The following is a 22,198-nucleotide window of genomic DNA, read 5'->3' on the forward strand; positions in this document are numbered from 1 at the left end:
GCGAGAAAAAATAATCCTCTTTTAAAAGGCACTGTTATTGGAGTTTTCTGTTACATGCTGCCTAATCCAATCCAAATGAATACACAATGCAATACAAAAGTGGCCAATGAACAACAGGCCAGATATTTCAGAGAAGAAAGCAAAAATGGCTAATAAACATGAGAACATACTCAACCTGACTAGTAACCACTGAAATGCAAATTAAAACAATAAACTATTATTTCTGAGGGGGAATGTAAAATGATGCAAACTTTTAAAAAATAGTACAAAAACAAGAGCTTGGAAGTTTGGGAGTACTGTAGACAGTGATAAACTTATGAATCTAAAATGGAACATTCACTGGGAATTTAGAATTATCTGGAAAAGGTTTTGGCCCTGAACAGCAAGGTACGTAAAAGTTCACTCCTAGGTATTTTATTCCCTAGAGAACCTCTTCCACACATATATAAGGTCACACAAAGAAGTCCCTACAGCACTATCACAACAAACAAAAAAGAGTAACAATTTGAATTACATCAATAGTACTGTCAAATACATTATAGTACTGTCAGTGGTTTATAAGGCAGAGACTGAACTGGAGCTGTATTTACCAAAGTGGATAAACTCTGAAAACTACTCTGAAGAAAGAAACAGAATATATACAATATATCTTCTATATAAAATCTCAAAAACTCAAAAGTATGGTAGTTTTTACTTTCCTTTGTGGGCAAAGTGTAAAAACATGGAAGGTAAGGACAAACAATCTTAATTTTATGGTTATCTTTGGGGATGAAGAAGCAGAGGCCGTAGAATGGTATCTAAAAGGGACTCAAAGGAGGCTTCAATTATATCTATGACAGATTATTTTTAAGATTATATGTAAAATGGCTATATTAACATTTGTTACCCCAGGAGATGGGTACATGGTTATGATTTACATTGTTCTACATATTTCTCCATTTATCTGAAACACTGAATTTTTAAAATTCAGTGATAGTTCAAGATACCTTGAACAACTCCAGTTAAAACCAAATAAAACTGGTGGATAAAATAGTTCTACACTTTTTTAATGTATTGCTGAGCTTACAAGAAATTAAGAAATTAAGAAAAATCCTCAGACGCTAAAAGGAAAGCAAACCACGGATCCAAAGATGAAAGATGGCACTTACGCATTTACCCTAGAGATATTTGCCAATCCCAGGTGACCATGGGTTTCCATTCTGACAGCTGCCCAAAGGTAAAGAAGACACAAAATAAAACCAGAAACCTCCTAAGATGGGGACTAACAGGACATCCCTCCACATAAAACTGGGATCCTCAGAGTAAGGGTAAACCATCAAAAAACAAAAAGAAAAACAGAGAGGGAGGAAGAAAGAGAGGGATAGAGAAACCTGCTAGTCCGGATCTTAATAATAGGTAAAAGAAGGAAAATTACTTCAGACAACTGATAACCATAAAGAGGCCTTCGATTAAGTTTCCTGCTTCATTTCAACAGGACCCATGTGGCCCAAAAACCTCAAGCCAATAAACTTAAAGTAGTCCTGTGCTGGTCATGCACCTAAGACACTTGGGAGTAATGCACCATAATCCAGGTTTCAGACCTTTCCAGAAATACTTCCAAGAGCTAATATTCAAAAACTTTTAAACACATGAGGAAACATGCCACCATGAGTCTGCAGAGTAACAAATTAAAAAAATCAAACCAACAAAACTCATAAATATTGGAAACATTCAGAAACACAGTACAAAATGTTTAAAAGAACTTAAAACTGTATGATGCAAACCTAATAAAAAAAAAAACCTTTTGCATATCAAATGACACTATCAACAGAACGAAAAATCAATTCACAGAATGGGAAAAATTTTTTTTTTACCAATCATATCTGATAAGGGAGTAACAGCCAGAATCTATAAAGGATTCCTAAAACTCGAAGAACCCAATTTACAAAGGGGAAAGGACTTGAATATACATTTTTTTAAAAAGATTTTATTTAGGGCGCCTGCGTGACGCAGTCATTAAGCGTCTGCCTTCGGCTCAGGGTGTGATCCCGATGTTCTGGGATCGAGTCCCACATCAGGCTCCTCTGCTGGGAGCCTGCTTCTTCCTCTCCCACTCCCCTGCTTGTGTTCCCTCTCTCACTGGCTCGCTCTCTGTCAAATAAATAAATAAAACCTTAAAAAAAAAAAAAGATTTTATTTATTTACTTGAGAGAGGGAGAGAAAGCACAGAGGGAGAGGGAGAAGCAGACTCCCTGCTGAGCAGAGAGCCTGACTCAGCTCCATCTGAGGAGAGATCACGATCACGACCTTAGCCAAAGGCAGGTGTTTAACTGACTAAGGTACCCAAGCACCCCTTGAATATACATTTCTCCAAAGAAGACATACAAAAGACCAGTAAGCACAGAAAAAGATTCTGAACATCACTTATCACTAGGGAAATGCAAATCAAAACTACAATGAGATTCTACTTTACATCTAGGAGAATGACAGGAAAGAAAAGAAAAGAAAAAAGAAAAAGGTGGGAGGGAGGGACAAAGAAAGAAAAGAGAGAGAGAGAGAGAGAGAAAGAGAGAGAGAAAGAAAGAAAGAAAGAAAGAAAGAAAGAAAGAAAGAAAGAAAGAAAAAGAAAGAAAGAAAAAAAAGAGGGAGGGAGGGAAAGAAAAAAAAGAAAGAAAGAAAAGCAAATAACAGTTGTTGACAAAAATGTGGAGAAACTGGAACCCTTGTCCATTACTGGTGAGAATGTAAACGTAGTTTTTTTTAACGGAGCCACTATGAAAGATAGTACGGCACTTCCTCAGAAAACAGAATTACCACATAAGACAGCATTCCACCTCTAGGTACATACTCAAAAGAATTAAAAGCAGGGCTCAAACAGACCATACACCAATGTCCACAGGAGTATTACTCCCAAAAGCCGAAAGGTGGAAACAACCACATGCCCACCGATGGATCAAAAAATAAACAAAAAGTAATAAATATACACATTTAATGGCATATATTCAGCCTTAAAAAGGAATGAATTTTTGATACATGCTACAACAGGAATGAATCTTGGAAACAATTTGCTACATGAAATAAGAAATAAGAAAAATGCCATATAATTCATAAGGTTATCTAAAATAGTTAAACTCTTAGAGAAAACAAGTAGAATAGTGGTTGCCTGGGGGTGGGAGGTGGGGAGAAATGGGGAATTATTATTTAATGAGTACAGAATTTCAATTTGGGATAATAGAAAAATTCTGGAAATAGTGGTGATGGTTGTACAACTATGTGAAAGTACTTAAAAATGGTGAAAGTAAGGAGCAAGACAACACAACAGATCTCTTAGGAACAACATAATATGAGAAATTTAAATATTTATATACATACACCTTGTTCAGACGGTAGTTACAGGGGTATATACAACTGTCCAAACTTGTCAAACTAGACACCCAAGATTTGTGAATTTTATTGGATATTAATATGCCTCAAAATAATGTTAAAAAACTCAATGGATAGATGAAAAGGTAGATTAGACACATTGAGGAGAAAATTGAAAAAACAGATATAAAAAATTATTCAGAATGCAGAAAGGCACAAACATTAAAAGTCTTGGAGGACAAAGTGAAGGTCAGAGCCCCAGGAAACTGACCTATAGAAACCATTCCACCCAGGCTTCTTCAACCTCTTCCCCCAGCCCCAGAGGTACCTTTTCTCCACCAAAAGAAACAGCTCCTGTCAGGCTGCTCTCTCCTACAGCTGCAGCTCTCTCAAATTCTTCACTCTCTCTCCCTGCACATTCAGGCCTCAACAAAGGCTTCCCCGTCCACTGAAGTTCCCTTATACCTTACCCCTCCACAACCTCTGTCAACAGTGTCTTCACTAACTCTTTTCAATTACTCCTTTGAGTGTTCCTTTGCCAGGATCTTGACTGACACAGCAGCCAGTAAGAATGGGAAAAATAAAGATTCAAAAAAAAAATGCCAAGAAGTACTCCAAATTTATAAGTAAACTCCACAATTTATGAGAAACACTAAAAATGGAAGTCAGAAAGTCCAATGAATCCAAACAGAATAAAAAAAAATCTGACTGATACCACAGCGAAACTGAAGAATTCAAAAATCAAAGGATGATCTTAAAAACAGCCAAAGAAAAAAGACAGATAACCTTCAAAGAAGTAACAGATTACAAGTGATTTCTTAAAGCAAGGAGAAACCAGACTAGAGAGAAAACAGAATAACAATTTCAAAATACTGACAGACAGTAACTATTAATTTAGAAATGTAGATTCAGGAAACATCTTTCAAGGATTAAAATGTAATTGAAGATATGTTCCTGAAAATAAAAACCAAATAAAAACTCTTACTACCAAAACACTCTTCCTTTAGGAAATTCTTAAGGATATGCTCCAAGAAGGAAAGTGATCCCAGATAGAAAGCCTTGAATGCAAAGGACTATGGACAAAGAAATTAATTATGTGAATAAATCTGAACAAATAGATATTTTAAAAATGATTAATTTGTGAAATTAAAAAAGATTAAGATTATGGACAATATATAGCACATAAATCAGGATAAGTGGCTTTCAGTTCTTGTGCTATTCTGAGACAGCATATACAGATTAACCTTAAATTGAGTACGCATACTTAAATGTCTGCCATGGTCAAGAAAATAGAGAATATATACATTACAATATCCAAACTGTGGAATGAGAAACAAAAGATTATCAAACCCCAAAAGAAAGCAAAAGGAAGGACCATATACACATACACAAAATAAGATAACAAAAATATGTAACTTATCAGTAATCATAAATAAATATAAATAGACTAAACTGTAGATAAAAAACAGATTGTCAGGCTGGATAAAAAAGAAAATCCAACTTCGTGCATACAAAAAACCCAAGGGCATAGGAAGGCTGAAAAAAAAAGTCTGGGGAAAAAAGCATACCAGGCAAATTGTCACCAGGAGTTAATGAAATTGGTATAACTATGATAACAGCAGGAAAAAAACAGAATTTAAAGTAAAATATTACTAAAGAGAAGGGGGTCGTGTAATAATCATTAAAAGGTTAGCTGAAGTGGTACATAAATACACAGCCTCCAATATATACAAAACAAAAATAAGAGAACTACCAACAAATCCACTAATATATCTCGTGTCCGTAACTGCTAGTTTATGGAGACAAAAGCTCTAACAAGCTTAATTTAAGAGGCATAAATACCTTGCCCCTTTAACTGAATATCACACAGTCTTTTCAAATGCACACTGAATAAAAACTGACAACATACTAGGCCATAAGGCATATTCAAACAAATTTTAAATAACTGATACATACATAACACATTCTCACAAAGCAATTAAGTCAGAATCTGACTAAAAACAAAAACTAGAAAAATTCAAAGATGGGGCACCTGGTGAAACAGTCAGTTAAGTGTCTGACTCTTGATTTTGGCTCACGTCATGATCTCAGGGTCCTGGGATCAAGCCCCCAGTAGGCTCCCCACTCAGCCAGGAGTCTGCTTGAGGATTCTTCCTCTCCTTCTGCACCCACCCCAAACCCCTCAAATAAATAACTAAATCCTTAGGAGAAAAAAAAGAAAAAGAAAAATTCAAGGATGAAAAAAGAAACGATAATAGAAAACACTGATCCAAAAAACTTCGTATCAAAAGTCTGTGATAAGTAAGTTGAGTAGAAGAGGAAAATGCATAGCCTTCAATGCTTACATTGGAAATTTAAAAGGTTAAAACAAATAAGCAAAACTTTTAACCTAAGAACTCAGAAAAATAGGACCTACGCAAAGAAAATAGAATGAAGGAAATAATAAAGAGCAGAAAATGATGAAACAGAAATTACATATACAATAAATATAAACAAAAAAAAAAAAGCCCAAAGTTCCTTCTTTGGAATGACTAATATAAGTGATAAAACTGCAAGAAGGGTGAAGAGGCACAAGAATTTAAGCAGGCAAGATTAAAGAAACTGTAACTACGTAGGTCTTGAATAATAAAAAGATAAAAAGATAAGGAGTAACAACATTATGGCGATAAACTTAAAAACTTATGTGATATGGACAAATTCTTAGAAAAATAAAACTAACTTAAGAAACAGAAAACTTAAACAGTCCTGCAACTATTAAATAAACTGAATCGGCTTAAATTTTTTTTTTCCTTTAAACCCCCGATCCAGATTTTACCAAACAGCAGGGAATAAATCATTCTAATCCTACACAGATTTCAAGAGAATACAAAAGATGAACACTCTTCAACCTACTTCAGGAAGTCAGCATATCATCACAAATATGTTGATACCAAAACCAGATGAGAATAGTATAAGAAAAGAAATTTACAGCCCAATCTTAGTTATAAACAGAGACGGAAACATCTTAAGACAGCTCACATACCAAATACAACAATTGATTTTTTTTTAATAAAAATAATAATGTATACTGTGACCCACTTAGTTTATCCCAGGAATGCAAAGTTGGGTTAACATTAGAAAACTAACTAATGTCTTTCACCACATTAACATATTAAAGGAGAAAGGTATTTATCACAAAAAAAGCAGAAACATGACTAAAATTTCAACAAAGTAGGAATAAATGGAAACTTCCTTAACAAGGTAAAAAGAATTCACAAAAAAAACCCGTAGCAAACATCACAATAATGTTGAGACAATAAAGGCATTCCCTTAAACTATCCACAAGTGTCAGTATACCATCAGGGTCTAGTGGACTCAATTTTTGGAGTTTTTTTTTTCTTTAATAAGCAAGTTAAAAAAAAAAAAACTGTGTAATGCTTGATATTTTGTGATTTGTTTTTTTCTTCCTTTTTTTTTTTTTTAGAGAAGGAAGGAGAGAGAGAGTGTGCATGCGTGGTGGGGAGGAGCAGAGGGAGAGGGAAAGAGAGAATCTTAAGGAGGTTCCATGATCAGCAAGGACCCTGATGCAGGCTAGATCCCAGGACTGAGATCATAACCTGACCGAAATCAAAAGTCCTCCACTTAACCGACTGAGCCACCCAGGCGCCCTAATTTTTGTTTTTTTTCTTAGAGGTATTTCAAAGAGTAAAGAGAAATTTTTACTTTTTTTAAAAAAATTTTTTAAAGATTTTATTTATTTAATTGACAGAGAGACAGCCAAGGAGAGAGGGAACACAAGCAGGGGAGTGGAAGAGGAAGAAGCAGGCTCTCAGCGAAGGAGCCCGACGTGGGGCTCGATCCCAGAACGCCGGGATCACGCCCCAAGCTGAAGACTGACGCTTAATGACTGCGCCACCTAGGCGCCCCGAAAATTTTACTTTTTAAAAAACAGAATAGGGGCGCCTGGGTGGCTCAGTCGTTAAGCGTCTACCTTCGGCTCAGGGCGTGATCGCGGCGTTCTGGGATCGAGCCCTCCATCAGGGTCCTCCGCTATGAGCCTGCTTCTTCCTCTTCCACTCCCCCTGCTTGTGTTCCCTCTCTCGCTGGCTGTCTCTATCTCTGTCAAATAAATAAATAAAATCTTTAAAAAAAAAAAAACCAGAATAAAACTCATTCTAATTTGAAGTCATTTATGAACCCACCAGACTCCTTCATAAGCCTAAGATTCATAATGGGATCTTAATATTTTTTTATATCTTGAAACATTTTACCATTTCGCCATTCTAAGGACTATTTCATCAGAACTCATCAACTATTCCAACTATGCTAGGCTAAACTAACAACAAAATGAAAAAATAAGAAATGATGAAATCACCTAGAAAAGTAATGCAATAGCAAAATAAATCAACACTATTACATTAGCCTCAATTTTTCTTTTACTACATTGCTCAAAATATAGCACGACCTTTCAAGAACATATAAAAGAAATATGGACACCATATTCGTAAGTCTTTTTTTTTAAGGTTTCATTCAATAGTGCTGAGAATTCAGAATTTTTTAATTTCCACCTATAAGAAAGAAAATGGACAAGGCACCATTGAGGTGAATCAGAAGATGATGCACAAAGACAAAAGAACAGCACTCCAGACCTGTACTGTCCAATACAGTAGCCACCAGCCACATGTGGCTGTTTAAATTAGTTTAAATTAACTTAAATTAGAAATTTAGTTACTCAGTTGCACTAGCCACATTTCAAGTGCTAAATGTGCTAGTAGCTAGCACATTAGACAGCAAAGCAAATCCTATCACAGCAGAAAATTCTAACGGACAGACTCTATAATGATGAAATTGATCATATAAATGTAATCTTAGACTCTGCGTCTACAGATGATCACATTCTAGATCACTGGCTCTCAACTGAGGCAATTTTGATCCCCCAGGGGATGTCTGGCAGTGTCTAGAGACATTTTTGGTTGCCACAACTGGGAAGTGCTACTAGTAACTAGTGGGTTAAGGGTAAAGATGCTGCTAAACATCCCAGGACACACATGTCAGACCACAATAATGTCAACAGTGGCAAGGATGAGAAACCTTACCCTAGTTTTCTCAAACACAAGAATCAATGAATAAACTATATACTTCCCAGGACAAAATGAAATGATGGCATTTTCATCCTGTCAGTCATTACACAAGAATTACCTCATTACCCAGTATTCTGTAACAAGAACCTGGATCAACTTTTTTGCTAAGAGGATATGTGACAGTTTTTTATTCTTACTTTTTTATGAGGTCTGTGAAAGAAAAAACAACAACCTAATTGTTCATAAGTGGACAAATATTAAAAGGCAGGTGTGGATAGAAAAGTGATGAAAAATTCATTATCTTGATCATTCTAATTGGTGTTTATAAACCTAAAAAGGAAAATTATAATTATGAAGCAAAGAATTTGGCCATCTTCTCTTCATCAATGTTACAAGCCACCAATGTTTCCACAAGTATGTATTTTGATGACTCTGGTGCAAGAATCAGAATAACAAAGTAAAATCTGTATTTTTTTTTTTTAAAGATTGTATTTTATTTAACAGAGAGAGAGAGCGAGCGCACTAGCAGGGGGAGCTGCAGGCAGAGGGGGAGGGAGAAGCAGGCTCCCCACTGAGCAGGGAACCGGATGCAGAGCTTGAAGCAGGGCTCGATTCCTAGACCCTGGGATCACAACCTGAGCCAAAGGCAGACAACTAACGGACTGAGCCACCCAGGCGACCCAAGGTAAAATCTTTTAAAGATGCAGCAGTTGATATCTAAATTAGTACATTCAGCATTTTAACAGTGGAAATGCAACAACCAGAAGTAATCACAGAATCTAAGAATTATTTGAAATCTGGAATCGATATTCACCAATCAGAAGATGACTGCAAAGAGACATATAGCCATACTCTAGATCTATGCTGCCCAAAATGGCAGCCACCACCCACATGTGGCTATTTAATTAATTAAAATTTTAAGTATTTTTTTTTGAAGATTTTATTTATTTATTTGACGGAGAGAGAGAGAGCCAGCAAGAGAGGGAACACAAGCAGGGGGAGTGGGAGAGGAAGAAGCAGGCTCCCAGTGGAGGAGCCCATGTGGGGCTCGATCCCAGAATGCTGGGATCACGCCCTGAGCCGAAGGCAGACGCTTAACGACTGCGCCACCCAGGCACCCCATAATTAATTAAAATTTTAGTTGCTCCACTGCACTAGCCCATTTCAAGCGCTCAATAGCCACACGTTGCTACCAGCTACTATACTGGAGAGTGTGGATATAAAACATTTCCATCAACCAGAAAGTTCTATCAGCACTACTCTACAATAAATTTAATTAACTCAACAAATATTTATTGAGTGCTTATTCTAAGGTTGCCTTGATTTATGGCTTTGATGCAATGTTATCTGATATATTAAAGTACAAAATAACAGCTAACATTTATAGAGCACTTCCCATGTCCCAAGCGCTACCGTAAACACTTTCTTTTAATGTAAATGAAATCATTTGATCTTTAACTACATGAGATAGGTACTATTATTTTTCTATTGTACAGATGAAGAAACAGACACATGGAGGTTACACAACTTGCCAAATGTCACACAGCTAGTCAGAAGCCAAGAAGAATCCAAATAGTCTGGCTCTAGAGTCTCTGTTATACTGCCTTTCAATTTCTAAATTTCAATAATTTTCCATGTGTGCTTACTAACATAAGCAACAGTGTGATTTTTCTAATATCTCATCTGAGTAGCTCACTATCATACCACTGCTGTTTTCTAATCAGTTCTCTAACCCCCGCCACAAAACCACAGAATAAAGATAGACCAGCTTTCTAACATTATTAATCTTATTCGAAGACTGGGGTGAAATAATTTTATATTAAAAAGTGGATATATTACAAATTAGAATGAAATTTCCATTAACTTTTAAGGAAAAAGTTGAGAAATTTTGAGCTTCTACAAGCCATTGTAAGGTATTCCCAGTTTCCCCCAAATATGTATTCATTCTCCTTTCCCATAAGAATCACTGTGGCATTAAAAAAATTTTTTTAATATTAATTTATCCCCCCTACCCTAATTTTGTTCAGAATTTCATCAGCTCTTTGCTGAACAACTTCAACAGCCTCCTAACTGGTCTTCCTACCTTGCATCTTGCTTCCCTCAATCAGATTTTCACACATCGAATCACGGGTCTGTGAAGTCATCACTACTGGGTGAATTCAAGCTAAAGTTTGTGGCAAATAAGGCCTTAAGATAACCCAGCGTCTGCCTATTTCCCTAGGTTCTTCTCATAGTACTCCTTTCCTCATTTATTCGTGCATTTTTTTCATTCGACAAATATTACTGAGCAAATACTATGTGCAAACAAGGTCCTTGAACTAATACATATTAGAGTCTAGCAAGGGAGACCAACATTTATTCATTAATTGCACAAATAAATGTAAAATTTCAAATATGGTAGGTGTTACAAAAGAACTACACAGTTATCTAAGTGTAGGAGAGATGAATTTCACCTTTCAGGGAAGCTAGGGAAGGCTTTCCTCAAAGTGACTGTGGAGAGACCTGAAGGATTAGGTGAAAGTGAAGAACATTCTAGGCAGAGGGGAAAGTATATGAAAGGTCCTGGGGCAGGACGAAGAACAGGAAAGTGAAAGACTGAAAAGAAAGATGGTGTGGATAAGACAGAGAAAAAGCAATAGAAAAATGGTTCTAAGAAGCTGAAAAGATAAAAACTTACTCAAAGCCTTGCAAAAAAGCAAGCAGTAATAAAACCTCAATTCAAACCTGCGTAATCGGTCTCTGAAACCTACCATCATACTCTAGGCCTTCCCCTACAGTAATCTGTTCATATATTTCAGTCCATAAATAACTACCAAATGCCTACTATATGCCAGGCAATGTGCCACATGCTTCAGACACGAGTCAATGACAAGCAATAACAAACAGAATCCCTGTTCTCACGGAACTTACAAGCCAGTAGATGAGTCAAACGTATAATCAAATAAATAAAATAAAATGGCAGGTATAATAAATATTACTAAAGTAGATGATGTTATAAAAAAACAATTTAACCTAAGAGTGGTCAGGCTTCTTTGATAAAGTAAAAACTATATTAATATCTGAAGAATTAAACGTTAAGTAGGCAGAAAGGGGAGAATGGTGTTCCAAGCCAAGGGAATGCATACATATAAGGTTCCAGAAGGAGGGAGCTTCTCAAATGTAATGGACTGAAGCCCGGCAAGCTGTAGCCTAAAGCCACCTTCAAGAGTGTGTGACCTGTGCAGTGTCATAGGGCCCAACTCTCTAAAGGGCCCCATGCTTAATGTGATACGCTGTTTTACCATTTTGAAATTCTTAATAATTTTATTTTTGAACTTAAGTTTTAAAGGTGAAGCCCAATGGGACAAGGGAGCGTGTATAGGAGCTGTGAAGACAGGATGGTGGCCGGGGACACATGCAGGTGCCTCAAGGTCGTCTGGGGTGCTACAAGCCCCAAGGTGGCTTTGGTCAAAGCTGGGCCCAACTAGCGGCAGCTCCAGGACCTACCATGGGAAGCCACCTTGACTGCTCATGCCCCAATCCCGTCCCTGAGGCCCCTGCAGAAACATTAACTTTCCAGTCTAAGCACTGTGACAAGAACTCAAGTGGTAAACTTTGTCAGTAAATTACAGAAGAAAATTGTACAAATAGACGCTGCAATAAAGCATTTCAGGAAATTATTAGAATTCTTCAGAGTTTAGAGTTTCTGGTTTTCAAATTCTACAGCAAAGCAAGTATCTCCAGGCTTGGAAATAAAAATAAAAATTAAATTAAAAAATCACGGTATTCAACAGAAAAGATACTATTTTAGTATAAAAGCTCTGGACAGACCATTTATTAATCAGAAAAACAATTTTATTTTTCTTTTATAACTGAAGACACAATGGCAGAATGCATAAAAACACATCTTTGTATATAAGTTTAATCATACATAAATCATTAAGCAAGCTACTTTTGGTTTCTTCTATGAACTCTACAAGTAACAAGAACTGTCAGAAGAAACATTAAAATATTGTATAAAGTTACAGCTAAAACTAAATTCAGTATGAAGTCTTTAAAAAAAAGTTCTCTAAGAATCACCAGCTCTAAAATTTGTATTAGTAAATAATTAATCAGAAATGTATCCCAAAGTTGTCATAGCCTATAAAATATAACTCTAGTAATAGCTGCATCAGTAGAAAGATCCAACTCAAAATAATTACAAAAAATTTACAATCTTGCATTTGCCAAGAGCAACTGACATCACTTTCAATTATACCAACTGAAAATGAACTGGCTAAAAGTAAAAATTTTGATGACCTAATGAATTTGTAGAAAAGCCAAAAATATCTTATGACCAATCAAGATTCCACATAAAATGTTCTTTATATTATGTAAAATTATACTAACATACTCTTTTACAATTTATGTTTGCTCTTACCCAGAAAGCATTATTACTCCTATTATATTTCTGTAAGTATAAAATATAAAGGAAAAAGCTTTATATTTTAAAGACTTTAATGGTACCTTTTTCCTGCTTTTTCAACAAGGAGCCCCATATTTTCATTTCCATGAGGCCCCACAAATTATGTAGCCAGCCCTGGCTGGGAAACAAAGAAAGTAGACAGGAACTGGCTTATGGCTGGAATATGAGGCAGGGGCTAACAACCACGCTGAGCTTTCAGAACTCTAATTATGGAAGCCATTAAAGATGGGAGAATAAAATGAGACACAGCCTACTAAATCAGCATTCTACAGTTTTAAAAACCACCCTAAGAATGATTATGCACCTTCTAAACTTTGAAAGCCCCTACTCTAGAATATTCTCTTTGTCATTTTATAGTGGGCCTAATTTTTCCCACAATTATAAGTGAATAGAACTTGGCCTGAGAATAAATCCATATCCCTTCTCCAAAATAAAGTTTATTGGTTTTCTAACAGCTCTTTCTCAAAATACTTTTCCTTTTATTTGCTAGCAAGATTATACTTAACTAGCACTGATTAAAGAAAACTGCAGAAATGGGACCTGACTTACAAATGTAATTTTTATTCAGCCCCAGCCATCAGATAGCTTTTAATTTTCTTTGAGATAAATATAAAATAGTCAAGAAAGTAATTATAGATTTTTAAAATACATGCAACATTCAAGTTTATTAGAATGACATATTAATTATGTGTGATTCAATGTTTTGTACTGTAAAAAAATTCAAACTATATTGAAATGTAGAAACGAATCTTTCCACTTCCAATCCCATTCTCTAGATACCCATTCTTAAAAGTTTAGTGTGTATCTTCCAATTCTGTTTCTATACATATACAAATAAATGCGGAGATTTTTTTATTTAGAAAGAAAAAACAATATCATATATTCTGTCCTTCACTTTTTACCCTCAGTTTGAGGTTCTTTCCATGTCCGTTTTGATCTTTCCATAAAAAAAAAAAAAACTACCATATATTAGACCCACATTTCTTGAGTTCCAGAGGCTAACATATCACCATCTACGAGAAAGTTGTAACTTTTTATACCTCCACTAGCAGTAAAGGAAAGTCTGTTTTTCCATTATCTGTTACCTTCACAATGTGAAATATCATTTTAATCAAAGTTCTGCTTTTGACCATTCTTTTAATTTTCTATTCTTTTCTCATGCCAGCACTACAATGTTTCAATTACTGTAGCTTTTTAAAAAGTTTTAATTGTTTAGTTTGCTTATTTTCTTAAAGATTTTATTCTTAAGTAATCTCTACATCCAATGTGGGTTTGAGATTAAGAGTCACAGACTCCACCGACTGAGCCAGCCAGGTGCCCCTCAATTATGCAGCTTTTGAATAAATTTTAACAACTGTACATCAAGTCCCCCGAACCCTTCATTTTCCTGTTTAAAAATGCTGTTATTCTCATATAACCATTCTTCCAAATATATTTTCTAATTAATTAGTCACATTTTTCTCCCACCTCAAAAAAGGGTGAGGCGGCAAGAAAAACTTTGACATTACATTCAACTTATAAATTAATGACGGAGGAATTGCCACCTTACCAAATTAATTCTTTGAATTGAGGAACACAGCCTTCATCTAATTCGGATTTCCTTTTCTATTCTTCAAATAAGCTATAGTTTTCTTCATAAAAAGTTACATGTTTAATAGTGTCCTATAATATATTCCTACAGTTTTTATAACTGAAGGAATGAGGTCTTTTTTTTACAATTTTAACTTGATCATTGTTGAAAAAAAGGAAATCTCACCATTGGTTTATTTGTCTTATATCTGGCCACGTTACCAAATAACTGTTCTAATAGTTCTTTTTTTTTTTTTTTTAAGATTTTATTTATTTGTCAGAGAGAGGGAGCACGCACAAGCAGGGGGAGTGGCAGGCAGAGCAGGCAGAGGGAGAAGCAGGCTCCCCACTGGGCAAGGAGCCCGGTTATGGAACTTGATCCAGGACCCTGGGATCATAACCTGGGCCGAAGGCAGCCGCTTTACTGACTGAGCCACCCAGGCATCTCACTATTCTAATAGTAGTTCTATTAGTTTAATTTCCTTGGATTTCTTTTTCTGGATATCACCTGTGAATAATCATCTTTTTTACTTTTCTTTCCAATATTTGCACTTACTCCTTTTTCTTATCTTACTGTATCAGCTAGGCCCACCAAGTGTTAAGTAGTAATTATATTATGACTCCCTACTTTACTCTTAAGAATATCACCATTTACTAGTGGTTTGAAAGAACTTTATTGTATTTTTTAAGTCAATTCCTAGTTTATTGAATTTTTAACCATAAAAGGTTGTTACATTTTATCAACTGCCTTTTGGGTCTCTATGGATGATTTCAAAGGTCTTTTCACATTTCTCTGGATCACTGGCTATGTTCCAATTAGTAGAGTATGGCACAAGTCCAACTGCAAAACACACATTTAATTGGGCTTTAATTAAAAATTCTCCACTAACAATTTTTTGGAAAAAAATTATTAGTGCCACTATTCTAATATCTAGTGTCACAACAGAGACTAAAAGACAAAATTGAAATAAATAAAAATGGGGGCGCCTTGGGGCGCCTGGGTGGCACAGCGGTTAAGCGTCTGCCTTCGGCTCAGGGCGTGATCCCGGCGTTATGGGATCGAGCCCCACATCAGGCTCTTCTGCTGTGAGCCTGCTTCTTCCTCTCCCACTCCCCCTGCTTGTGTTCTCTCTCTCGCTGGCTGTCTCTATCTCTGTCGAAAAAATAAAATAAAAAAATCTTTAAAAAAAAAAAAAAATGGGGGCGCCTGGGTGGCTCAGTTGGTTAAGCGCCTGCCTTAGGCTCAGGTCATGATCCTCGTGTACTGATATCGAGCCCAGCGTCATGCTCCCTGCTCAGTGGAGAGCCTGCTTCTCCCTCTCCTCCCGGCTCATGTTCTCTCCGCTCTCTCTCTCTCAAATAAATAAAATCTTAAAAAAAAAATAGAAAAATACTCAATATAACGCATCTTTCCAATAAGAAAAGTAAATGCTACAATAAAAATTCTTAAATTTATTCTGTTCATTACTGATTACAAAAAATAAACATATTGTACCATATACATAGGAGGGGCTCAGGAAATACCTACTAAATAAATGCACAAGGGATGCCTGGGTGGCTCAATCAGTTGAGCATCCTACTCTTGTTTTCGGCTCAGATCATGATCTTGGGGTCATGGGATTGAGCCCTGCCTCACTGGGCTCCACGCTCAGCAGGGACTGCACTTCTCTCCTTCTCCTTCTGCCCCTCCCCTACTCATGCTATCTCTAAAATAAATAAATCTTAAATGAATAAATACTCAAATACTCCCCAAGCATATGGTATTCAGTTCCCTCAGGCCTTCATACAAATATACCCCTCTACCTGGAATACCCCTCACCCAATGGAAAACTCCAACTTGTCCTTCACTGACTACTCAGGTTAAGGATCACCTGTTCCAAGGGGCCCTTTCTAGGTCCCCAACTCAGTCTGAGATAGATGTCCCTCCTCTGTATTCTCAGAGCACTAGCATATACTTGCATTACGTTACCTAACAACTGCTAATAGTTTTGCCTTTCTCCATTAGACTATGCTTTCCTTGAAAATAAGGTCTTTCTCCAATCTCCTTAGCATACATAGCATTATGCCTAGCAAATATATACAGAAGAAATGAACAGCCAGAATGAATGAACAGCCAGACTTAACTCCAAATCCAAACCAGCTATGGGACCACAGGCAAATCACTTACCATCTCTGAATCTCAGATTTTCTTTATAAAGTTTATTATCTGTTCTATTCACCTCACAGGATTGATGTGAGAATGAAATAAAAATTTTTTGTATCTCACTACGATTTTGCAGATGCTTTCAAAAGAGTAACCAGATTCCACTACAATAAAAACCATGAAAACCAATAATAAATCTCTCTCATTAAAGCTGCATTTACACTTATTAAATCCATTTTGGTTTTAAAAAACAATTGTAGTAAGTTATTTTTCTGTGAAGTATCAGTTAACATATGTACTCTGCACTATTTTATATTAGCACTACACACACTCACAAAGGACAATCCTTAACAACTCAAGCAAGCCAGGAAAACAAAACCAAGCAAATTCAAGAAAATAAAGCATTTTTCAGGTTTACTGTTCAAACAAACAATATTAATACTAAAAGAACACTAAACTTTTCCATTATGATGTCTCTAAAATCAAAACACATCCTACATTTTATATCTATTCACGCACACACACAAAACAGAAACAAACTTCCTTTACAATTCATCCACAAGGAGATAAATAAAGAAAAGCACAGGAAGATATGGATTATACAATTTTATTGATGTAAAAAAACACACTTTAAAAATGATGTGTATACTTCTTCAGGGCGGGAGCAGTTATGCAGTCTCAGAACAAGGTCCCTGTCACCCCTTCGTCTGCGAGGGAAGGACCATCTCTGTGAAGTTCAGATATAGTTTTGTTAACCCTGGGGCCTACCAGCCCGACGTACTCTCTATGTTGGATGTGTTTATAAACGTAAAATTGCTATCAGCATTGTAGAGGCTGTGTTAGTTTTGTGCTGGTCCTACTGATTTACAATATTATCCACAAATAAATATTTACATGGTAAAAAAGAAACCAAACAAATGAAAAAGTAAAAAAAAAAATAAAAATCATGTATGTACACCCTTATACGCCTAGAGAATTTTTTAGATTTGAGAGAGAGTGCATACACACACACACACACACACACACACACACACGAGCAGGGCACAGAGAGAATCTCAAGCAGACTCCACGCTGAGCACAGAGACCAACTCAGGGTTCCATCTCACGACCCTGAGATCATGACCTGAGCCGAAATCAAGAGTGGGATGCTTAACTGACTGTGCCACCCAGGCGCCCCACCTAGAGATTTTTAATATGTGTAGTCAATAAATATTCTTGTCTGAAAAGGTAATGGGAGCTGAGGGAACTTTTACTTTCCCCATACATATGCTCTTTCTGCAAAGCTTGAACTTCTTACTATTCAGAAAGGTATCTGCAAGATTTTTTAAATTAAGGCTATTTACAGTATTCTCATTAATGTAAAAAAAACTATATAATGAGTATTAAAAAAGCACAGGAAAAAAGGTATATTCAAACTTAATATGGATTGTTAGGGAGGGGGGACTGAGAGTGGGGAAAGGAAGAAGAGGGAGATTCGCTTCTTATTCTGTGTAATTTGTATGCTGTTGCTATACTTTAAAATAGTATGTTCCAGTATTACTGCTATAATTTTAAATAACAGGAAATGTGTCCACAACACCAAATTTTCGGGTCTATAACCTGCTAAATTCATGCAGTCAGAGAGAAGACTCAGAGAGTCAGGGAGAAGACTCTCACTGGTAAGAATGTTCCCACTGAAGTCTGGTCAACTTTACTTACTCCAGTATATATTCAATATACTCTCAAAATTTTAGGGTTAGGTATCTTAAGCAAAAGTCAGTAACTGGAATCTTTTTTTGCAGAAGAAATGTTCAGGACCTATTTAGATAATTTTGCATCTGCACAATGCTTTCAGAATAGATAACTTCACTTGCACAGCTGCTAACCTACAAAAGTCCATCCGCATCCTAATTTGTTCACCTTCAAATTTATTTTCTAGAAAGTAACCTCACTGTCTTGAATCAGAAGACTAAGCAGTATGTGCAAGCATCTACAGAAAATACTCCTGTTACTACTTGAAGTGGGGGGAGAATCACTATTTATGCTGAGATCTATAAAATCAATAAATATCTTATTCATTCTAAAGGTCTAATACACTATTCGCCAGCTTATCCAATAACCTAAATAAGACTGAATATGGATATCTACAGTGAAGCAACTGCAATATCCAAAAACACATTTCAAAATTTCCCATCAAGCAATAAAACGTTAACATTTATGGTATAATATGGTGACTCTGAGAAGCAACATGGCTTAGTAAAAAAATTTTTAAAGTTCCGAAATAGGAGTCTGGTCATCTAGGTTCTGGATCGCTCTTCTCACTAATCTGTTCTGTGACCTACCTTCGGCAAGTCACTTCTACCTCTCTGAACCTCAGTTTCCCCATCTGCAGAATGGAAGGGAGAATGCTTAGACCAGGTTCTTATTTTTCAGGGTCTCAACTTCCTTAGAAACGCTGATAAAAGCTATAAATCATGTTACCAAAAATGTATGTTTGCACCAAAAAATTTGCTTAGAATTTCCTTCTGATATCCATTGTGCACTAAGACCTCTGTACTAAACGACGTCTTGAGATTATTTTGCACACTAAAACTCTATGCCAAATTTCATAAAAGAAATATATGGATACCAAATGGAAAAATTAAACAAAATGATTGTAAAAGACATCATTAATTACTTTGAGTCCCAAAACATATTAGCAACTAAAATATATAGCAATTTCCTATAAACGAGATTTCCTCATATGGATATCCATCTGACCCACAGATGGATAATGCTAAAATCATTCGTCCTTTTTAAAAATATTCTAATGCTTAATAGTTGAAGATTTAACAGTCTTAACTATTTCCAAATGAACTAATTTACTTGCTTTCTAGTCCCACTACCCTTTAGATTAAAAGTCACAAACTGGTAACACACAAATTTGAGTTGGCGCCCACACTCTACCACCTTCCTTGCAAATTTGGGTAAATTACTTAGCATCTACATGTTTCAATTCCTTAGTCTATACAATGAAAATGAAAGTAATAATAACCACCTCATAGTAAGAATTAAATAAGGTAACATACATAAAGCACCTGGCATACCGCCTCACACATAGTAAGCACTTAAAAAATGTGAGCTATTATTTCTAATAATAAATTGGAATACAGCTTTCAAACGACAAATAATGCAGTAATTGTTACTCTTACACATTTGTGGTCCACATTTGTGAACAGTAAGTGGAAACTTCCAAAAACAAATTTCCTATTAATTAATGTTATTAAATTAATTAAATTAATGTTATTAAAATAACATTTTTTCCCCAGTACTATTCTCTGGAAAGATTAAAAAGTATGTAAATGGATATCTACACAACATATATAAGAGGTGGTGAGGTAGACTGGAAAGGGACCCAACTTTAGGGCCAGACAGATCTGAGTTCTGAACCTAAATCATCAACTTAGTAATTATGTAACCCAGGCCACTTAAACTCTTTCTCAACCTTGTAAAGCTGCTGCAAGAATTAATAAAGTATGTAAACCATCACACACAGTATCTGGATGTAGTATGCACTCAATAAACAGTACTTACTGCTATTCTTCTCAGCTACTCCCTTACAGACGATAAAACCAGCTTTGCCAGGGAAGAGGGACGGTACTGGTACTGGCAAACACAAGTGCTAATTAATATTAAGGCTGGTAACAAAAAACACTAATTTTATCTTATCAATTTAAGAACTAAGGCAGTGTTTTTTGGGGTCACATACTCCTTCCAGAGTCTAATGAAAACAGGGTCCCTGGCTCCTAGAAACGTTTCAGGTATTTCAGGAAACACCACCTCAGGGATTTTAAGAACCTGTATTAAGGAGAATACTAGCTAGTTTTTTCTGGACTTAACTTGGAAGAGTCTGAAAACTTTAGCTACTCAGTTTTGTGACAAAATGATTTGCTTAGTTTGCTCATAATGAAGCAAGTAAACCCTGCTTTTATTAGACTTCCCAATTTCGTTAAATTTCATGAGCTATCTGGTGTTGTGTGTGAAAACAAAACTTGATAAGTGCAACTACAAACTAGGCTAGAATCAGTTCAAATACTTTTAAACGCGATGCTCGAACATATAATCCAAGCACCGAACCAGAAAGAAAAGTCAAAAAAACAAAAACAAAACAAAAAACCCACGAAGCTAGCTGTATTCGATTCTTAGAAAGGCTGGATCAATTCAAGCAATCAACCGCGCCTCCAACTTCCAAAAAATATCTACAAACACGGAAATCAAAATTTACAAAAACAAGACTGAGCCAGAAAATACAAACACAGCTTACTGGGTAAACAACATACTGATCAAACTGTTTACAGTACAGGGTTAAGAATGAAGTCAAAGAGCACCTTAGATTCAGCACTCCTTAATGCGCGACCCACAGGGAGCTTGGTACTTAATAAAGTTTTGCCCCAGTGACCTTGGTCCCAAAGATTCCCCTCCCTCCCTCCTGCCGGTCCTTCCACGTGCTGGCGGCTGCGGTTACCCCAGAGATGGCTGCAGGTCAGAGAAAGGCTTGAGGACCCGCGTGCTCCAAGGGAACAAGGGTTGCTAACAGCATCTGGGCTGGGCCATCTTCCTGGTACCAACTCCCCAGTGGCGTACACACTGCCCCCGACCAAAGCCCTGCGGGGATGACCCGGACCTCACTCCCCGCACCTAGCTCTCGACCTAGTCTGCCGGGCAGGGTGTACGGTGAAGACCGTGGCACAGGAAACCCTCTTTCCTTCAGCACCATATTCCGTCGTCCGGCCGGAGTGCCAGACACCTAGGGGAAGCAGACAGCCCTAGGAAGAGGGGGGAACGAAGGCAGAAGGAAAGTAGGATGGAGAATCCTGCGCCACGCCACCGCCACCTCCTCCACTTCCAGGGCTCCCTGGAGGACTCTGCCGGTCGCCAGCCCAGCGGGCGGGAAGGCCTAGCACGGCAGGGCCAGCCAGAGTCCCGCAGATGCTGGGGTGCGAGTGTCGCGGTGTACTCACCATCAGAACTTTGGCCGCGTTCTCCAGCTGAGCGATCACTTCTGGGGGCCCAAGCGCCGCCGCCATCATGGTCTCTCTTCAATGACGCGCCATGCGCTGCATTATGGGAGCGGGCGCCGCGGCCGGCCAATCGCCGCAGCGACCCCGGAGCCTCACGCGCTTCCAGAGACCGTCGCAGCCGCCGTCGACGCCGCCGGCGTCGCGGCCACCGCGGGCCTGTCCTGGCCGCCGGGTTCTAGGCGGGAAGGAGAAGAGAGTGAGTCGGGCCGCCTCGCTGGGGCGGGAGGCGCCCGCAGTCCGGTGCCGGGCAAGACCCGGGCGGTTGACCCAGACGGTGACGGCCGCGCGGGGCAGACGGCTGCGGCTCCGGGCCCGCGCATGCGTGGTGTCCGGCGCCGGGGCCTTTCGGCTTCTCCAGCCCTTGTGCCCAGGAGCCGCTGGGTTCCCTCCACTGTGAACACACCCCGCCCCATCACCAGGCATTATCCGAGACGCCGGCAGGCTCTCTTTTCTCTACCCTTCACTCCGTCCATCCCGACCCCTCCTTTCCCTTCCACGTTCCACGCAGTGTAGGATCTCACTTGGAACTGCTCTCCCCACTTCCTCTCCTGAGAGTGCGCCGCCTTTAAGAACATCTCTATCCTCCGAGTCCTAATTCTCT

At 37.6% G+C, this 22,198-nt stretch overlaps 1 protein-coding gene across 3 annotated transcripts in view; it reads right to left on the bottom strand.

Moving 5' to 3' along the window:
* The window catches only part of XPO4 (exportin 4), a 120,325-nt gene extending 98,458 nt beyond the window's left edge, over positions 1-21,867 (bottom strand). Inside the window, exons 1-2 of one of the 3 annotated variants that reach the window (XM_034664962.1) lie at positions 21,538-21,576; positions 20,111-20,182 (exon numbers count right to left, since the gene is read on the bottom strand). Coding sequence is in view for 1 of the 3 variants with exons in the window: in XM_002925269.4 (XP_002925315.1) it covers positions 21,538-21,606 (69 nt within the window). In the remaining 2 variants the exon portion in view is untranslated. Of the gene's footprint in view, positions 1-20,110; positions 20,183-21,537 lie in introns of all 3 variants that reach the window. The other 2 variants (XM_002925269.4, XM_034664963.1) reach the window with 2 other exon arrangements.
* Between the last annotated feature and the right edge of the window lie 331 nt (positions 21,868-22,198).

This window comes from Ailuropoda melanoleuca, chromosome 7 (genome assembly GCF_002007445.2).
Source record: "Ailuropoda melanoleuca isolate Jingjing chromosome 7, ASM200744v2, whole genome shotgun sequence".
NCBI classification, from domain to species: domain Eukaryota; kingdom Metazoa; phylum Chordata; class Mammalia; order Carnivora; family Ursidae; genus Ailuropoda; species Ailuropoda melanoleuca.